The following is an 18,188-nucleotide window of genomic DNA, read 5'->3' on the forward strand; positions in this document are numbered from 1 at the left end:
ATATAAGGAATTTGAAATGATTTATACTTTTACTTTTACTTTTGATACTTACGTATATTTTAGCGATTACATTTACTTTTGATACTTAGGTATATTTAAAACCAAATACTTTTTGACTTTTACTTAATTAGTATTTTACTTGAGTAATTTGTGTATTTTAAACGTCAATTTATTGTCAGTCTAAAAGCCCTGATATTTATAGGCTGGAACCTGCTCGATGCATAAATATGTAAGTAATCTGAAATATTTATATGATAATTAGAAAACAGCATACATTTAGTTTTTCCAGCATTATGTACCAATTTCAAATTGACAAGGACTTTCTGCAAGACAACACAATCAGATTGCAGCTACAACATAGCCTGTTAAGCCATGGGGCAATATCGTACATAACAGTGTCATCTGCGTACAGGTTTTTGCTGATAGACCAATATTTTTTTATAAAAGTAGAAAAGAGGACAGGTCCCAAAATCGACCCCTGTCAGACACCTTTAGTAATATTGAGGTAACTTGACTTAACACCATCAGAAAGCACAAATTGTGTCCTGTCTGACAGATAGTTCCCAAACCACTTGCAAGACGCCTGGTCAAGGCGCATTTCAGACAACCTTTGAATGAGTAGGGAGTGGTCGACGGTATCAAAAGCCTTGGATAGATCTATAAATATCTCAGCACAGTGATTCCTATGATCTAAGCAATTTAATATATAATTGAAGCGTATCTGCTGATAGAGCGATATGTCTAAAACCAGACTGGTACACATTAAGAATACCATTTGAAGTTCTTAGCTGAGAGTTTGCCAGTGATTCTAATATTTTTGCAAGGCAAGATAGTTTAGAGATTGGGCGGTAGTTATCCATGTTAGAAGGATCCACACCTTTGTAAAGAGGGAGGACATGCGCCACCTTCCGGATCTTAGGGATAACACCAGAAGCAATTGTTAAATTAAAATGGTGCGTCAAAGGTTCTACAATGAGGGGAGCAAAAAGCTGCAGTAGAAAGGGATCAAGTGAATCAGATCCAATCTATTTTTTTTACATATTTTTTTTTTTGCAGGGCACCTAATACATCATTGGCATAAAATCATTAAAATGAAAAAATAAACAGTGAGTGCCTGGAAGTGCATCATTCTCTACTATTTGCTGAGAGGTGAATAAAGGCCTCCCTCTAGTGGAGCTTGAGGTATTTTCAGAAACCATTTCTTCAAAAAGATGGCTAGCTGAGGCAAAATGGTTATTAAAAGCACCACAAATGTCATTTTTGTCTGTTATGGGACTAGAGGCTGTCATAACCAGAGGCTGTCATAACCTGCTAGGGCAATGGGGGGGGTTGAGTTTTTTTTCTCAAAGATTTGTCCACTTTCCAGAATTATGCTGGATTTCCACCACTCTCAGACACACAATTCAAGAAGTATATTGACTTTGCTTTTCTAACTAGAGCAAGACATCTATTTCTCAAATGTCTGAAGGACTGCCAGTCACAGGAAGAATCAGTCAATCTAGCCTTAGCCCAAGCCCAAGCTAAATTTCTTTCATTAAATATTTTAGACAATGAATGTGTGAACCATGTGTTAGATCTGTCCTTTACCTTTGATCTGTTATATGGGACATGCTTATCTACAACAGAGTTAAACAGAGAGGTAAAACGTTTAAGGGTCTGATCCGAGTCAGCGATAGAGGACACACCCTCCCAATCACACAATCCCAGGTCATACAGGAAATGTTGTTCATTGAAAGTTAAAATTGTTATCTTTGTAATAATGCGTGGACATAATCTAGGTAGCTTAGTATCTCTAATGCAGGCAATGGGACAATGGTCACTGAGCTCGTTAGCAAAGATTCCATTGGCTGTATACTTATGAGGGGCGTTTGTCAGAATTATATAAAAAATAGTAGATTTTTCAGGGTGATTTAAGTTGGGGCAGGTTGATTTAGCTATCATTGGAGTTACATTTAACCCAGTACAAATATATTTCAGTCTGTCTGATACTGGCATCAACCAATCCAGGTTAAAAATCACCCAATATTAATAATTAGTATAATTAGTATAGTATAGTTAGACAGCAAGTTAGACAGCAAGTCAGATAATTTGCTAAGAGCAATTAGGAGGGCAGAGGGAGGGCGATAAACGCCAGCTAACGTTAGTTGGGGATTATTACCAAGGCATACAAATTGCTTAAGGACAGAGGTGGTGATACACATGGTAACATTCAAGTTGTTCTTTATGAATATGGCAACAGCCCCAACTCTGCTAGCTCTGTCAGATCTATAAACATTATATCCATTTAGAGACATGTCAGAGTCTGGCACATACTTTTTTTTACCAAGTCTCAATAATTATCACAATTTCAGATTTAGTTTGAGAAGCCATAATTTCAATAAGATCAATTTTCGAAATCAAACTTCTGACATTTCAATACATGTTAGAATCACATTTGGCAGTGATTACAGCTGTGAATCTTTCTGGGTAACTCTCTACGAGCTTTGCACACCTGGATTGTACAATATTTGCACATTATTCTTTAGAGAATTATTCAAGCTCTTTCAAGTTGGTTGTTGATCATTTTCAAGTCTTGCGATAGATTTTCAAGCCGATTTAAGTAAAAACTGTAACTAGGCCACTCAGGAACATTCAATGTTGTCTTGGTAAGCAACTCCAGTGTGTATTTGGCCTTGCGTTTAAGGTTATTGTCCTGCTGAAAGGTGAATTTGTCTCCCAGTGTCTATTGGAAAGCTGCCTGAACCAGGTTTTCCTCTAGGATTGTGCCTGTGCTTAGCTCTATTCCGTTTCTTTTCATCCTAAAAAACTCCATGGTCCTTGACGATAATAAGCATATCCATAACATGATGCAGCCACCCCCATGCTTGAAGAGTGGTACTCAGTGATGTGTTGTGTTGGATTTGCCCCAAACATAACGCTTTTACTTTAATGCCGTATTGAAAACAGGATGCATGTTTTGGAATATTTGTATTCTGTACAGACTTCCTTCTTTTCACTCTGTCATTTAGGTTAGTATTATGAAGTAACCTCAGTTTTCTCCTATCACAGCCTCTTCATACACCATCCAAATTGTAATTAAGAACTTCACCACGCTCAAATGAAGATTCAATGTATGCTTTTTTTATGGTTACCCATATACTAATAGGTGCCCTTCTTTGCGAGACATTGTAAAATCTCCCTGGTCTTTGTGGTTGAATCTGTGTTTGAAATTCACTACTCAACTGAGGAACCTTAAAAATAATTTTACAGTTTGTGTGGGGTACAGAGATGAGGTAGTCATAAAAAAATCCTGTTAAACACTATTATTGCATACAGAGTGAGTCCATGCCACTTATGTGACTTGTTATGCACATGTTTACTCCTGAACTTGTTTAGGCTTGCCATAACAAAGGGGTTGAATAGTTATTGACTCAGGTATCCTAGTGGGCCAATAACTGAAAGGTCGCTGGTTCAAATCTCTGAGCCACCGACTGGGTGAACAATCTGCCGAAGTGCCCTTGAGCAAAGCACTTAACCCTATATGTCGCTCTGGATAAGAGCGTCTGGTAAATGTAAAATACATTTCAGCTTAGATTTTGTATAAATTAGTAACAATTTCGAAAAACATATTTCCACTTTGACATTATGGGGTATTGTGTGTAGGCCAGTGACACAAAATCTCAATTTAATGAATTTAAAATGTAGGCTGTGAGACAACAAAACTTGGAAAAAGGCATGGGGTGTGAATATTTTCTGAAGCCACTGTAGGTTTACATTCTCAGTGTACCAAACAGCTCTTGCAGTGTACATAATGATTTCCTTGATACTGTAAATATTACCTCACAAAGTGGTACATTGTTGGGCAACAAAAAAACATTCAGTATGCACTTCTGAGGTCTGTTCCCTTGTGGTTGGAGGAACAGCAGCACCTGGCTTTGGACCGGGTGGAAGGAGAACCTATTTCTAATGAGGCCAAAGAGGGAGAGGTGTGTGATGTTTACAATCACATGTGTAGCAGTTGTCTTGAATGGATGAAAAATCTCCATGTTGCCATCAATAATATGGGCCACAGACAAAATGTCATTCTCCCCTGCAGAATAAGAACAATGCTTTAATTGACTGTAAGTCTCACCAAATTATGTATTATTATTGAATGTATTATTCAGTGGTAGTATCATGTCATACCCCTTTTATTATTGTATTATTAGAAATTATGCATCACTTACCATCACACATACAGTGATGCATCACTTATCATCACACATACAGTGACGCATCACTTACCATCACACATACAGCGATCCATCACTTACCATCACACATACAGTGTGGGAGATGCAGTTGGCGGACAGACTGCTCAGGGCATTCAATGCTGAATAGGGGTCCTGCTGGTATCCTGGAGCCCAGCAGGCTCCTGTCCCATTGAGTCATCATGGAAACCACATCTCCCTTCCCTTCCATCAGAAACACCAGTCCAGTAGAACTGCATGGGAAAATACCTGCCTTGGGGCATTGGAGCCTGCAAGGCAGACAAAGGGCAAAGGTGACAGTTGTAAACTCCTTTTTTAAATCAAAAGAGTCAAACACTCTTGACGTAATGTCTTTGTAGATTCTGTGTGGAATTGATTAGTGGTAATCATGACCACAGGAAAAGGCCATGATAAAGTAGTGGAAGTTTCAGTGATCAATAGTTACCGATTTGTAGGCTTGCAACTCATCAGTTTCTCATAGCACATCTTCATCTTGTTATACTCCACAGTGACATCTGCATAAGAAAAATAATTCAGGACAAGCATCAGCTTTTAAAGGGGAAGTTCAGGATTTTACAACTTGATGTTATATGGTGGCCAAATCACCTGAAATCAACTCAAAATCAACTCTGTATTTGGTTTGATGTTACTTAAAGGTGTATTGGCCATTTAAGAAAACAAAACATGCTCAAATTTCTCCATCACTTCTGTTGATTGTTAGCCTGTGGAGGCTAAAGTTAGCTGATGTTTGTTGAGGCTGATTCAAGTAATCTTCAACATATATTTTTGAGTTCAAAATATCTCTAACGGTCACCCCCAGCGGGAGTTTTTTTATGCGCGTGATATCAGAATGCACTCACTGTTCCAAAATGTGATTTCATGCAACAGGACACTTAACCCGCGCTGCCCTCAAACCAAGGCATGCTGCCTGCTAATTATCTATAGGCTATGTTTCAACTTGTCAATTTCAAATTATTTGAAAGTTTTATTTTCTAACAGTTTGAATTGAGGTGTGTTCCGGCTACTCATTAATTCACATAAGAAGTCGCCCATTTCACTGTTGCGGACAATTTATGTTTGAGGCTTAACTGAGCCCGACAAACTTCTCTCTTCGACGAGAGCCCAAGCACTTTCCCAGTGTTTCCCCAGATCAAGTATGCAGACACTTGTGCATCTCTAGTCAGAACAGGTCTTGCACAAACCTTTCCCACCTGGCACATGTTCTGGCTGGCGCTCGCATTGGCTTCATTGTTGTTTTCCTTACAGATACTTTGGACATGTGTTCCTATCAAAGTAATTGCCTTACTTTCCTTATATCATGTTGTCGTTTCTACTGTAGTATAATGTATGTATGCATGGAGCATAATGTATTTACTGTTTTATTCACATTTTCAAGTACTGATAACAAATCATGCATTTTGATTCTTGCATAGATTGTAATGGACACATATGTGTGTAAAATAATTTTTTGAAGGTTGTACTGATTATGCTAATGATAAGTTATTTGCCAGTTGTGTGGCTCCATGTTTGTTGACATCATACAATATATTCTTGTGTCACGTAAGCGTCCGTCACACCAAAGATGTTATAACAAAACGAGGTTAAGGGATGGTTCACTCGACTGAGTTATGGTGCTTTCAAGACAACTCGGAACTCTGAATAATACAAGGTCAACTCATGATGTCAGTGATCTTACAGGTCGGAAAGTAAGAGGTCTAGAAAGAGGCCTGAGTTCCCGAATTAGATTTCCGAGTTAGATGACCGTTGGAAACTATTTTTCCCAGTCAGAGCTAGTTTTTTTCAGAGTTCCCAGTTGTCTTGAATGCACTGAAGTCGGAACTCAGAGATTTCCGAGTTCTAAGTTGCCAGTTGTTTTGATTGTGGCATCAGATTGTAACTATGGTACCTCAGGGTTGCCAGCTCAGACCCCCTTTCCAGGGTTTTATTTGTATTTATCTTATAGACTTCTCCTGTGTTTGCCCCTCATTTATTGATAAATCCCCCGTCATAGTAATAATTCCTGCATCATATCCCCCCACGATACCTTCCCCCATTTCTACCCCCCATGGACTTGAAAACCCCCTTCAAATTAAATGAACCCCCTCACAAACCTCCCTAAAATGGTTTCATCCCTGTTTAGCTTTCGCGCTACGGTTAGGCTTTTATTTGGGGTGATGATCTTTGAGGTGATAACATTTTACTTGCTTTGTGATTTCTAAAAACTGTAAATGACTTGTCAAGTCATGTGCTCCGGTTCTTGTATACACTGTAACAAGTACATCAAATATTTGTAATATGCTGAAAAGTGGCCAAACTAAGTTAATATTTTCAGCCATCTTTGACTTTGACTTTGTTTATTTGAGTTTTAGTGAATGGCATCCTGGGATTAGGGAGTTTTCGCTTGTCAAACAAACAAACATGGCTGCCATCATAAATAATTTAGCTGCTGTTAGCTTAACTGATTTCTAATTTCTCCCTTGTGCTCAGCAAAGATGTGATACATTGTAAACAAATCTAGCTGTTAGGTCACTAACTTATGCTTTGTTTTTTTGTCAGTGCAACCTGTTATTTAGACTGGTTTATTGAATATGTTTGGCTGTGGATGTGTTCCGTGTGATGCTTAGATGATGAAGTTCGTATTTATCTTTTACAATAAAAGGTGAAATTGAGGAATAAAGTTGTGAAGACCTTTATTTCCCATCAGTACAAAACATAGTTTACATGCTTTCAGACAACAATGCTGTTTAGATGTGTTTGTTTTATTATTCGTTTTGTTGCTACTGTTCCAATCACATATCTGCGATGGTACGCTGCAGGGACCACTCATCAATGATCATAAATATGTGATCGTATGTGTCAAAGGGTTATTAAGTATCTGTCAAGTGAATATCTCACTTTTAAAAGTCAATATTCTGTTAACTCATACCCAAATAATGTTGTTGGCTCATCCCAGACTCATATTTGGGACAAAGCATAAAGCGGAGAAAAACTGAAAAACACTTAAACCCCCCCACCTCAAACTTAAAAAATGCTTGCTCTTTCTTCATAGAGGATGAGGTCATCCTCAGACATCATCCTGTATGAGGAAATAGCAAGCATTTTTAACAACATATTATAGGATGAGTAGGCCAATCAGGGGTCTACTCACATTAATATTTTGAATGACCAGTATACGCCCACACCATTCTGTTATTGGGATACACCCATACCATTCCAACACAGAAAAGCTGCTTTTAACATAGTTTTTCATTTATTTTTTAAGTAAAACATATTTCACTCCTTTTGTAATTAATTATAGGTCATGTTTCATAGAAATCTGGAAAAACTGGACTGTTACTTTAAAACTATCAAATGGATGTCATGGATTGTCAGTCCTTGCATTAAGTATGCTCTCTACAAATGTGATATGGGTTACATTTCCCCAGCCCCATCCTTCAACTGTACACCAAAACAAGTGGCATGGCTAAAGTTTTGCTGAAAAACAAATTATGCATCTTCTTTCAAATATTGTGGTTCTGAAATGTAAGTAGGGTTCACACATGTACTTATGACACAAGCTAAATGCAGCTCAAGATAAAGTGGACATGGTTTCCAGACTTATTCTGATGAGTACTTGACTTTAACTATATTGGAATAGGTAAAGCATTTGGTCTGTTTCATTTACCTGGGAGGAACGAGCTGTTGGGGGTCTTGAGTGAGAGATCCATTGATTCTTGTAGTTTGCACTTCAGCTGCATCACGATGTGTTCCTAATGTAGGACAGAAAATATTATTTAGTCCACTCTCATACTAAGGGATGATTGTACTTTACCACAACCAAGTCTAAATGCTGTGCACCAGGTGTTCATAAACTAGCTACTTCTTGAGTGCATTTTGGCCGCAAATATTTGAATTCAGCAAGTGCGATCATAACTGCTATGGTGACATGTGGAAACATGTAGATCCCAAGAGGAGTACTAAACTTAACCCATCAGAAAATGCACCCATAACCTGCTTTTTAAATGCACTTTTGGGACAGAACCCTATGTACGTACTGTTTTATCCAAGCAATATCGAAGCTCCTTTGAAAAATGTAGATGTGGAGTGGCCCCTCTCTCTATTGAGACTGGTCGATACAAAATACTCCCCTAGATAAACGTGTATGTGTACTTTTGGCAACAATGGTTCCATTGAAACCTAACGTCATGCCTTGGTTTACTGTGGGTTATTAAACTAAATTAGGGATAATCTTTTTTGTCAACTGTCCAACCAAAATGAACATTTTAACAGCCTTAATGAAAATAATAAATGATGTGAAATTTTATCAGGTAACAATAATGTAAATGCCTGACCCAAAGTCTGACATCCTATCATCCAACGAATACGTTTATTTTTAAGTGCCTAATTGTCCTTTTATTTACCTTTTTTTTTATACATACATGTGTATAGATGGTGTAATTCATTATAGAGGATGTCTGTACCATGTTTGACTATGATTGTTTTTAGTGTCTCAACTCAATTTGAGGGGTCCACAATGTGATAAAAAAATCTGTATTTTGTATCATTGTATCATCGTGGAGTGACACTTTAATACATGTTTCTAACAATACTGTACAATGTCAGCTAACTTACTGCATTTCAACACATTTTGCCATGTTGCAGAGAGAAAAATGTGTAGTTTTATAATGCTATTTTACATTTTGTCATGAGGCTAAGAGAAAATTTAGCAGTTTTAAAGCCAATTACCTGCAATTCTACACTTTTTGCCATGGGACAGAGGAAAAAATGTGTTGTTTTATAGCTTAGCTCATGCTCGTCCACATTTTGCCATGACGATTAGATTTTTTTTCTAACAGTTTTAAAGCAAATTTCCTGCTATTGTACACATTTTGCCATGAATCTGAGAGACAATGTTGCAGTTCTAAAGGAAATTTCCTGCTATTGTACACATTTTGCCATGAATCTGAGAGAACACTTTGCAGTTTTAAAGCAAATTTCCAAAAATTCTACACATTTTGCTATCATATGCTATCCGGCCCCGAATGTGCCAAACCTTCAGGTTGATTAAACAACCCAGCATATCTTCCTTGGCCTTCTGGAAAATGTTGTTATTCTTCATGTGACGATGTAGCTCATCTTTCATCCTTTTCAGAGCATCTTTTCCTGTATGCTCTGATGCCCCTAAAACACAGTCATCATATTGTTTCCATAAGCATTGTATGACTTCATCTGCTATTCATATATTTTAAATATTTTAGAAAACTTGTTACTTCCCAAATATCATTATAATTTCCATGACTAGGCCACAATACTGTATTGCACCGGTGCATCAATCTATGTAACATAATAAAAAAATCCTCATCAAAATCTGTTAGTTTAAGCTAGAGATATCCGTTTTTTTGCATGGGCTTATGAATGTGTTTCTATGGGCTATAGTAGTAGTAAGTGCCAAATTCATTCCTTTATCAAATGTATTTTTTAAATTAAATTAAACTTAAAAATATATATATACCCCCAACAAGGTCAATTTCAAGGCTTACTTATGTAGCATCGATGCATGGTGTCCTTTACTGACTCGGTTAGAGTGGAGTAGATTTTCTTCTTTTTCTCACGGATGTCACAGATTAGTTTTGCCTTCAACACAGTTTCCTTTCAGATAGAAAAACATGTTAAAAAAGACACTCATTTAAGTTGAAGGGATAGTTCACCTAAATTACAAGTGGTTTACAGTCTATGGATTTGTTTATATGGCTACTTTCTCCAAAAGCTAACTTTTTGCCTTAAAAAAAGTGTTTTTGTATTGTCTTCAGAAAGTATTCACACCCCTTTACCTTTTCCACATTATTTTGTGTTACAGACTGATTTAAAAATTATTAAGATGAGATTTTGTGTCACTGAGCAAGTCAGTTAAGGACAAATTCTTATTTACAATGACGGCCTACACCGGCCGAACCCGGACGTTGCTGGGCCAATTGTGCGCCGCACTATGGGACTCCCAATCACGGCCGGTTGTGATACAGCCTGGAATCGAACCAGGGGGTCTGTAGTGACGCCTCAAGCACTGAGATGCAGTGCCTTGCGGTTTAATTACTGATTGTTTTGTCACATAAACTGGAGTTAGGCGAACTATTAGAATTTTTACAACCAGGAAATAGCGAAGGGATTTCTGAATATTGCATCTTTAGTAAAAAATGAAAAGCTGAAATGTCTTGAGTCAATAAGTATTCAAAAACTTTGTTATGGAAAGCCTACATAAGTTCAGGAGTAAAAATCACATAGGTTGCATGGACTCATTCAATAAAATAATAATAGTGGTTAACATGATATTTGAATGACTACCTCATCTCTGTACCCCACATATACAATTATCTGTAAGGTCCTTCAATCAAACAGATTGAACCACAAAGACCAGGGAGTATTTTCAATGCCTTGCAAGGAAGATTCTATTGGTACATGTGTAAAAAAAACTAAAAACATATGAGTATTGTGAGGTTATTAATTACAACGTGGATGGTGTATCAATACCCCCAGTCACTACAAAGATAAAGGTGTCCTTCCTAACTCAGTTGCCGGAGAGGAAGAAAACTGCTTGTGGATTTCACAATGAGGCCAATGGTGATTTTAAAACATTTAGTGGTTGTTAATGGTTCTGATATGAGAAAACTAAGGATGGATCAACCACATTGTAGTTACTCCACAATACTAACCTAAATGAAAGAGTGAAAAAAAGGAAGCCTGGACAGAATAAAAAATTATCCAAAACATGCATCCTGTTTGCAACAAGGCACTAACATTATACTGCAAAGAAATGTGGCAAAGAAATGAAAATGTTATCCTGAATAAAAGCGTTATGTTTGAGGCAAATCCAACGCAACACATCACTTAGTTCCCGAGTGGCGCAGTGGTCTAAGGCACTGCATCGCAGTGCTAGCTGTGCCACTAGAGATCCTGGTTTGAATCCAGGCTCTGTCGTAGCCGGCCGCGACCAGGAGACCCATGGGACGGCGCACAATTGGCCCAGGGTAGGGGAGGGAATGGCCGGCAGGGATGTAGCTCAGTTGGTAGAGCATGGCATTTGCTTGTGGGTTCGATTCCCACGGGGGGCCAGTATAAAAAAATATATATATGCACTCACTAACTGTAAGTCGCTCTTGATAAGAGTGTCTACTAAAATGTAAAAATGAGTACCACTCTTCATATTTTCAAACATGGTGGTGGCTGCATCATGCTGTGGGGATGTTTTTCATCGGCAGGGACTGGGAAACTGGTCAGAATTTAAGGAATGATGGATGGCGCTAAATACAGGGACATTCTTGAAGGAAACCTGTTTCAGTCTTACAGAGATTTGAAACTGGGACGGAGGTTCACCTTCCAGCAGGACATTGACCCTAAGCATTCTGCTAAAGCAACACTTGAGTGGTTTAAGGGGAAACATTTAAATGTCTTGGAATGGCCTAGTCAAAGCCCAGACCTCAATCCAATTGAGAATCTGTAGTATGACTTAAAGATTGCTGTACACCAGCGGAACCCACCCAATTTGAAGGAGCTGGAGCAGTTATGTCTTGAAGATTGGGCAAAAATTCCAGTGGCTAGATGTGCCAAGCTTATAGAGAAATACCCCAAGAGACTTGCAGCTGTAATTGCTGCAAAAGGTTCCTCTGTTGGTTGGTGAATAGTTATGCACGTTCAAATTTTCAATCAAATTATACAAACCCCTAAAAAAAATCCAGGTTTTAAGGCATAAAAATTGGAAAAATGCCAAGGGGGGGGGGATACTTTCGCAATTTCTGTTTTTACAAAAGTAGCGCACTGGTCCTTTTAATAGTGCTGTATTAACAGACCCATATAGCATCTGTAGCACTGGCAAAACAATTTTTTCAGCACCCCCCGTTAAAAATAGAGAGCAAATATTGTACAATCCAGGTGTGCAAAGCTCTTAGAGATTTACCCAAAAATACTGACAGCTGTAATCGCTGACAAAGGTGATTCTAACATGTATTGACTCAGGGGGTTGAATACTTATCTAATCAAGATATATTAGTGTTTATATATTTTTGTAAAATGTTGGAATTTTTCCAGTATTTTGTGTAGATCGTTGACCAAAAATGACAATAAAAATCAGTTTTAATCCCACTTAGTAACACAACAAAATGTGGAAAAAGTCAAGGGGTGTGAATACTCTCTGAAGGCACAGTACAGTATGTGGGTGTGGGGTGTGGGGGGGGGGATTTGTCAATGTTGCATTTCCAGTTTTTTTGTTGAAAATCCTACCTCTGTCTTTAGGAATGTCAGATGCAGTAACAGTTCCAGGTGCTTCCCAACCAAGCTGTTTGTGTCAAGGGTGAAATCATCAATCCGCTCCCTGATTGGGCCACGTTTGCCCTCGTTTCTGAAACACAGTATATCCAAATCAGAAGTATGGTTACCAGATTTGATTGAATCTCAGTGTTAATTTGTTTTTTGTTTTTGTTTTTACTGATAATGATTGAATGACTTACGGGAAATATCTCTTAAACTCTTCATCAATGAGACTTCTCATACACGAGGCTAAACTCTCATTAAGGTTTATTTCCTTTTTCCCTTTTGGTTTATAAACGCCGCCATTCTTGCATAAGGTCTTCACTACTTTATGATATCCACTGCCTTTTTTCCCTCTCTGGGAATAAAAAATTGAAATATATTCAACGTTTTTAACAGCACATCATTGGAAATCTGTCAAGCATAAGTATTTATCAATAGCTGCTTTTCCACTATTGTGCAAGCCTATATCTGTGGGTGACAATGCATGCTACCGCCAGAGAAATTTGAAAATAGAGAGACTCAACACACAATAATTTAATGTATATAATAACGTACCACTCTCAGTCTCTCTCTCGCTGTAACGTAGACACAGAGAGTCAGGAAGCAAGTACAGTTAGTGAGTTTAATGACGAAGACCATGGAACGATACAAAACAAGTGCAGCGTCTAACATGGAAACATAAACAATATTGCCTGGTGGGTGATAACAACGAAGTGCTAGATAAAGGGGAAGTAATCAGGGTAGTGATGAAGTCCAGGTGTGCCTCATGATGGGGGGCAGGTGTGCGTAATGAGGGTTACCAGGTATGCGTAATGAGAGGTTGCCAGGACTGTTGGTTAGTATAGTCTGCTCCCACCCATAACTGAAACCTTGCATAATTGCGTCCGATGTTTGTTTTAATTCTGGGAGCAGACTTGATCCAAAATATACTAGAATGAGAAGAGGAACCAGAGTGGTAGCTCCACCCCCCTTTCTTTGTAAATTACAGGCAAGTCTATGGGCCAAATGTCCCCCCCCCCCCTTCCAAAATTAGAACGATGCGAACACCCGCAAAATTGTGATTTGTCCAAATGATCAGTGAATAAATATCTGCTCACCAGAACAACGTTCCTCGTTAGTCATCGTACACCACAGTCTGTTGACAAACGCTGCCAACACCAGTTATGTTACGTGCGTCTATACACGAGAGATTACTCTCCCATTTACTTCAGTCTGAATCTATCTCAAGCTAATGTGAGTTACAAGAAGTAATCAATTCGATTTTGGAATCCTGGTTAAGTCTCTTGATTTTCAGCTTCTCTGGCGCTAGCACAAACTGGCTAGCACGTATATAGGGTGACAGTGGAAAAGCGGCTATTAAAGTTTTTTTTAAGTAGCTTACTGGTGCTATCACTTTATTCATTAATTTCTCGCATGATTCTTCTGACTGTTTAACTCCTTCTGAGAGGCATTGTTCAAAATCCTTATAAGCGTCATCCATAGTTTGACCAATGAACTTGATCTCCTCCTTGAGCCTCTGTTCCAGAACCTGGCACACCTCTTCTTTGCTGTCTGTCTGAAATCCAAACTCAACATAATCAATATACAGTGCTGTGAAAAAGTATTTGCCCCATTTCAAATGTTCTTTACTCACAGACGGATGGCCTGACATTCTCTGATACAGAGCAGAATTCATGGTTCCTTCTATTAAGGCAAGTCGTCCAGGTCCTGAGGCAGCAAGCTATCCACAAACCATCACACTACCACCACAATGCTTGACCGTTGGTAAATGATTCTTATTGTGGAATGCAGGTTTCGGTTTTTGCCAGACGTAATGGGACCCATGTTGTCCAAAAAGAGTCTTGATGATCATCCAGGTGCTTCCAGGTGCTTTTTGGCAAACTTTAGTTAACTTTTTGGACGAGATTGGTCCCAGTAAGAACCTCATAACGGTCAAGGATGGTGGTGGTAGTGTGATGGTTTTGGGATGCTTTACTGCCTCAGGACCTGGACAACTTGCCTTAATAGAAGGAACCATGAATTCTGCTCTGAATTAGATAATTCTACAGGATAAAGTCAGGCCATTCGTCTGTGAGCTGAAGCTGATATGCAGCTGGGTCATGCAGCAAGACCATGATCCAAAACACACAATCAAGTCTATATGAAAATGGTGCAAAAGCAACACATTTTAAGTTTTGGAATGGCCTAGACAAAGTCCAGACCTAATTCCAATTGAGATGTTGTGGCAGGACTTGAAACAAGCAGTTCATGCTTGAAAACACACAAAAGTCGCTGAGTTAAAGCAGTTCTGTATGCAAGAATGGGCCACAATTCCTCCACAGCAATGTGAGAGACTGATGAACAACTACAGGAAGCATTTGGTTGCAGTCATTGCAGCTAAAAGTGACACAACCAGTTATTGAGTGTAAGGAGATAATTACTTTTTCACACAGGAATTGGGTGTTGCATAACTTGGTTAATTCAATAAATAAAATAAGTATCAAATTTTTTTGTTATTTGCAAACTCAGGTTCCCTTTATCTAATATCAGGTTTTGGTTCTAGATCTGATAATATTCAGTATAAAAAATATGCAAAAACAGAGAAAATCAGAAAGGGGGCAAATACTTTTTCAAAGCACTGTAACAAATATATTCACATGCAAGGAGTGTGTTAATTATGAGAAAAAAGTTTGTTCTGCTGGAAGTACAATACCATGTCACTGCTTTTGGCTCCTTGTATCAATGAGAGGATCCCATAGGCTCCAGAAACATAATCTGAAGTCTTTTTATGATGATCATTGAGATTTCTGAGAAATTCCTGAAGTTTGGGTATTTCTGCAACATCAGTAAAAAAATGGATGTATTTCTTCCTTTGGTTGGTGTCAGTGTTATTTTGAAGCTATTATTGATCCTGGATTCAAGTTTTTATCACAAAATTTTCCTATTTCTGTTTCAGTTTTTGATTATGGGCATAATCCTAGTTATGCATACAGATCTCAAGTCAGGATTCAGCACTTACAGTGGGGAAAAAAGGATTTAGTCAGCCACCAATTGTGCAAGTTCTCCCACTTAAAAAGATGAGAGAGGCCTGTAATTTTCATCATAGGTACACGTCAACTATGACAGACAAATTGAGAAGAAAAAAATCCAGAAAATCACATTGTAGGATTTTTTATGAATTTATTTGCAAATTATGGTGGAAAATAAGTATTTGGTCACCTACAAACAAGCAAGATTTCTGGCTCTCACAGACCTTTAACTTCTTCTTTAAGAGGCTCCTCTGTCCTCCACTCGTTACCTGTATTAATGGCACCTGTTTGAACTTGTTATCAGTATAAAAGACACCTGTCCACAACCTCAAACAGTCACACTCCAAACTCCACTATAGCCAAGACCAAAGAGCTGTCAAAGGACACCAGAAACACAATTGTAGACCTGCACCAGGCTGGGAAGACTGAATCTGCAATAGGTAAGCAGCTTGGTTTGAAGAAATCAACTGTGGGAGCAATTATTAGGAAATGGAAGACATACAAGACCACTGATAATCTCCCTCGATCTGGGACTCCAAGCAAGATCTCACCCCGTGGGGTCAAAATGATCACAAGAACGGTGAGCAAAAATCCCAGAACCACACGGGGGGACCTAGTGAATGACCTGCAGAGAGCTGGGACCAAAGTAACAAAGCCTACCATCAGTAACACACTACGCCGCCAGGGACTCAAATCCTGCAGTGCCAGACGTGTCCCCCTGCTTAAGCCAGTACATGTCCAGGCCCGTCTGAAGTTTGCTAGAGTGCATTTGGATGATCCAGAAGAGGATTGGGAGAATGTCATATGGTCAGATGAAACCAAAATAGAACTTTTTGGTAAAAACTCAACTCGTCGTGTTTGGAGGACAAAGAATGCTGAGTTGCATCCAAAGAACACCATACCTACTGTGAAGCATGGGGGTGGAAACATCATGCTTTGGGGCTGTTTTTCTGCAAAGGGACCAGGACGACTGATCCGTGTAAAGGAAAGAATGAATGGGGCCATGTATCGTGAGATTTTGAGTGAAAACCTCCTTCCATCAGCAAGGGCATTGAAGATGAAACGTGGCTGGGTCTTTCAGCATGACAATGATCCCAAACACACCACCCGGGCAACAAAGGAGTGGCTTCGTAAGAAGCATTTCAAGGTCCTGGAGTGGCCTAGCCAGTCTCCAGATCTCAACCCCATAGAAAATCTTTGGAGGGAGTTGAAAGTCTGTGTTGCCCAGCGACAGCCCCAAAACATCACTGCTCTAGAGGAGATCTGAATGGAGGAATGGGCCAAAATACCAGCAACAGTGTGTGAAAACCTTGTGAACACTTACAGAAAACATTTGACCTGTGTCATTGCCAACAAAGGGTATATAACAAAGTATTGAGAAACTTTTGTTATTGACCAAATACTTATTTTCCACCATAATTTGCAACTAAATTCATTAAAAATCCTACAATGTGATTTTCTGGATTTTTTTTCCTCATTTTGTCTGTCATAGTTGACGTGTACCTATGATGAAAATTACAGGCCTCTCTCATCTTTTTAAGTGGGAGAACTTGCACAATTGGTGGCTGACTAAATACTTTTTTCCCCCACTGTAGTAGTGGTCAAAAGAGAAAGATGTTCTTCGCCTAGAAGATAAGTCTGCTTACAATAGAGTGAAATATTTCAGAGGACATGAGGATAGCTTAGCATGCTGTAGGTATACACACTACCCAAAATAGTTTGGAGAAAAAAAGAACATGCATTATTGACTATCATATGGTCCAGGGTACACTTGGAGTTGTTCTTGACTAGGACATTTTGCATGTTTCAATTTCACAGATACTACAGGTCATATTCAAATAGGTGTGCTGCTTAGGTGAAGTGTGTTGCTATGTAAAGCAGTTTACAACATAATACAATACACACAAAGTATCTCAAAGAAAGCATAAGTATATGATAACAGGAAACAATTAGATATAATCCGTCTCTATGTCGTAGAATCAAAAAACACGTTCAGTTATCGTACCTGTCTCTTCTTGTTGCAAATGCTTTTCCTTTTGGTATTCCATGGAACTCACAGTAAACACCTGAAGGAAATCCTTTCCCCCACTGAAGTGTTTCTGAAAGGTGTTTATGAGACAATGACAGCCAATTCAATAATGTCCACACACTGACATCTTGCAAGGTCAAAAAATGTATATTCATTATGCTCATACAAGGAGTTGTGCTTCAACTAAATTAAATTAATCAAATACAAAGCTGGATTTAGAAGAATATGACTGATAAATACCAGATTAGAACAATTGTCTTACCTTATTATAAATAAAAAGAAGTACCTACACACGTAGAAAAAGGTGTTATCTTGAACCTAAAAGGGTTGTTTGGCTGTCCCCATAGGATAACCTTTTGAAGAACCCTTGTTGGTTCCAGGTAGAACCCTTTTGGTTCCAAGTAGAACCCTTTTGGGTTCCATGTAGAACCCTTTCCACAAAGGGTTCTACATGGTTCCACTTCGAACCAAAAATGGTTTTACTTCGGACCAAATAGGGTTCTCCTATGGGGACAGCTATTGTTTCAATCTATTGTTTTGTTGTCTTATTAGACATAAAATATGTCTAATGAATAGCTTTACTAATCTTGCTCTCATGGAATTCCATGAAATTCCTATATCTTAACCATTACAACATATGTG

General features: G+C 38.6%; 1 protein-coding gene across 2 annotated transcripts in view; it reads right to left on the minus strand.

The window, feature by feature from the left end:
- Positions 1-3,099: 3,099 nt before the first annotated feature.
- LOC311103437 (nuclear GTPase SLIP-GC-like) overlaps positions 3,100-18,188 on the minus strand; it is a 28,120-nt gene continuing 13,031 nt past the window's right edge. Inside the window, exons 15-25 of one of the 2 annotated variants that reach the window (XM_084145003.1) lie at positions 17,523-17,616; positions 15,202-15,323; positions 13,891-14,064; positions 12,707-12,864; positions 12,480-12,597; positions 9,749-9,857; positions 9,262-9,389; positions 7,894-7,978; positions 4,675-4,744; positions 4,293-4,498; positions 3,100-4,069 (exon numbers count right to left, since the gene is read on the minus strand). In XM_084145003.1, coding sequence (XP_084001129.1) covers positions 3,750-4,069; positions 4,293-4,498; positions 4,675-4,744; positions 7,894-7,978; positions 9,262-9,389; positions 9,749-9,857; positions 12,480-12,597; positions 12,707-12,864; positions 13,891-14,064; positions 15,202-15,323; positions 17,523-17,616 — 1,584 coding nt within the window. In that variant the 3' untranslated portion in view covers positions 3,100-3,749. Of the gene's footprint in view, positions 4,070-4,292; positions 4,499-4,674; positions 4,745-6,903; positions 7,306-7,893; positions 7,979-9,261; positions 9,390-9,748; positions 9,858-12,479; positions 12,598-12,706; positions 12,865-13,890; positions 14,065-15,201; positions 15,324-17,522; positions 17,617-18,188 lie in introns of those variants that run through there. The other variant, XM_084145004.1, reaches the window with a different exon arrangement.

The sequence above is a fragment of the Coregonus lavaretus genome (assembly GCF_964263955.1).
Source record: "Coregonus lavaretus genome assembly, chromosome: 28".
In the NCBI taxonomy this organism is placed as follows: domain Eukaryota; kingdom Metazoa; phylum Chordata; class Actinopteri; order Salmoniformes; family Salmonidae; genus Coregonus; species Coregonus lavaretus.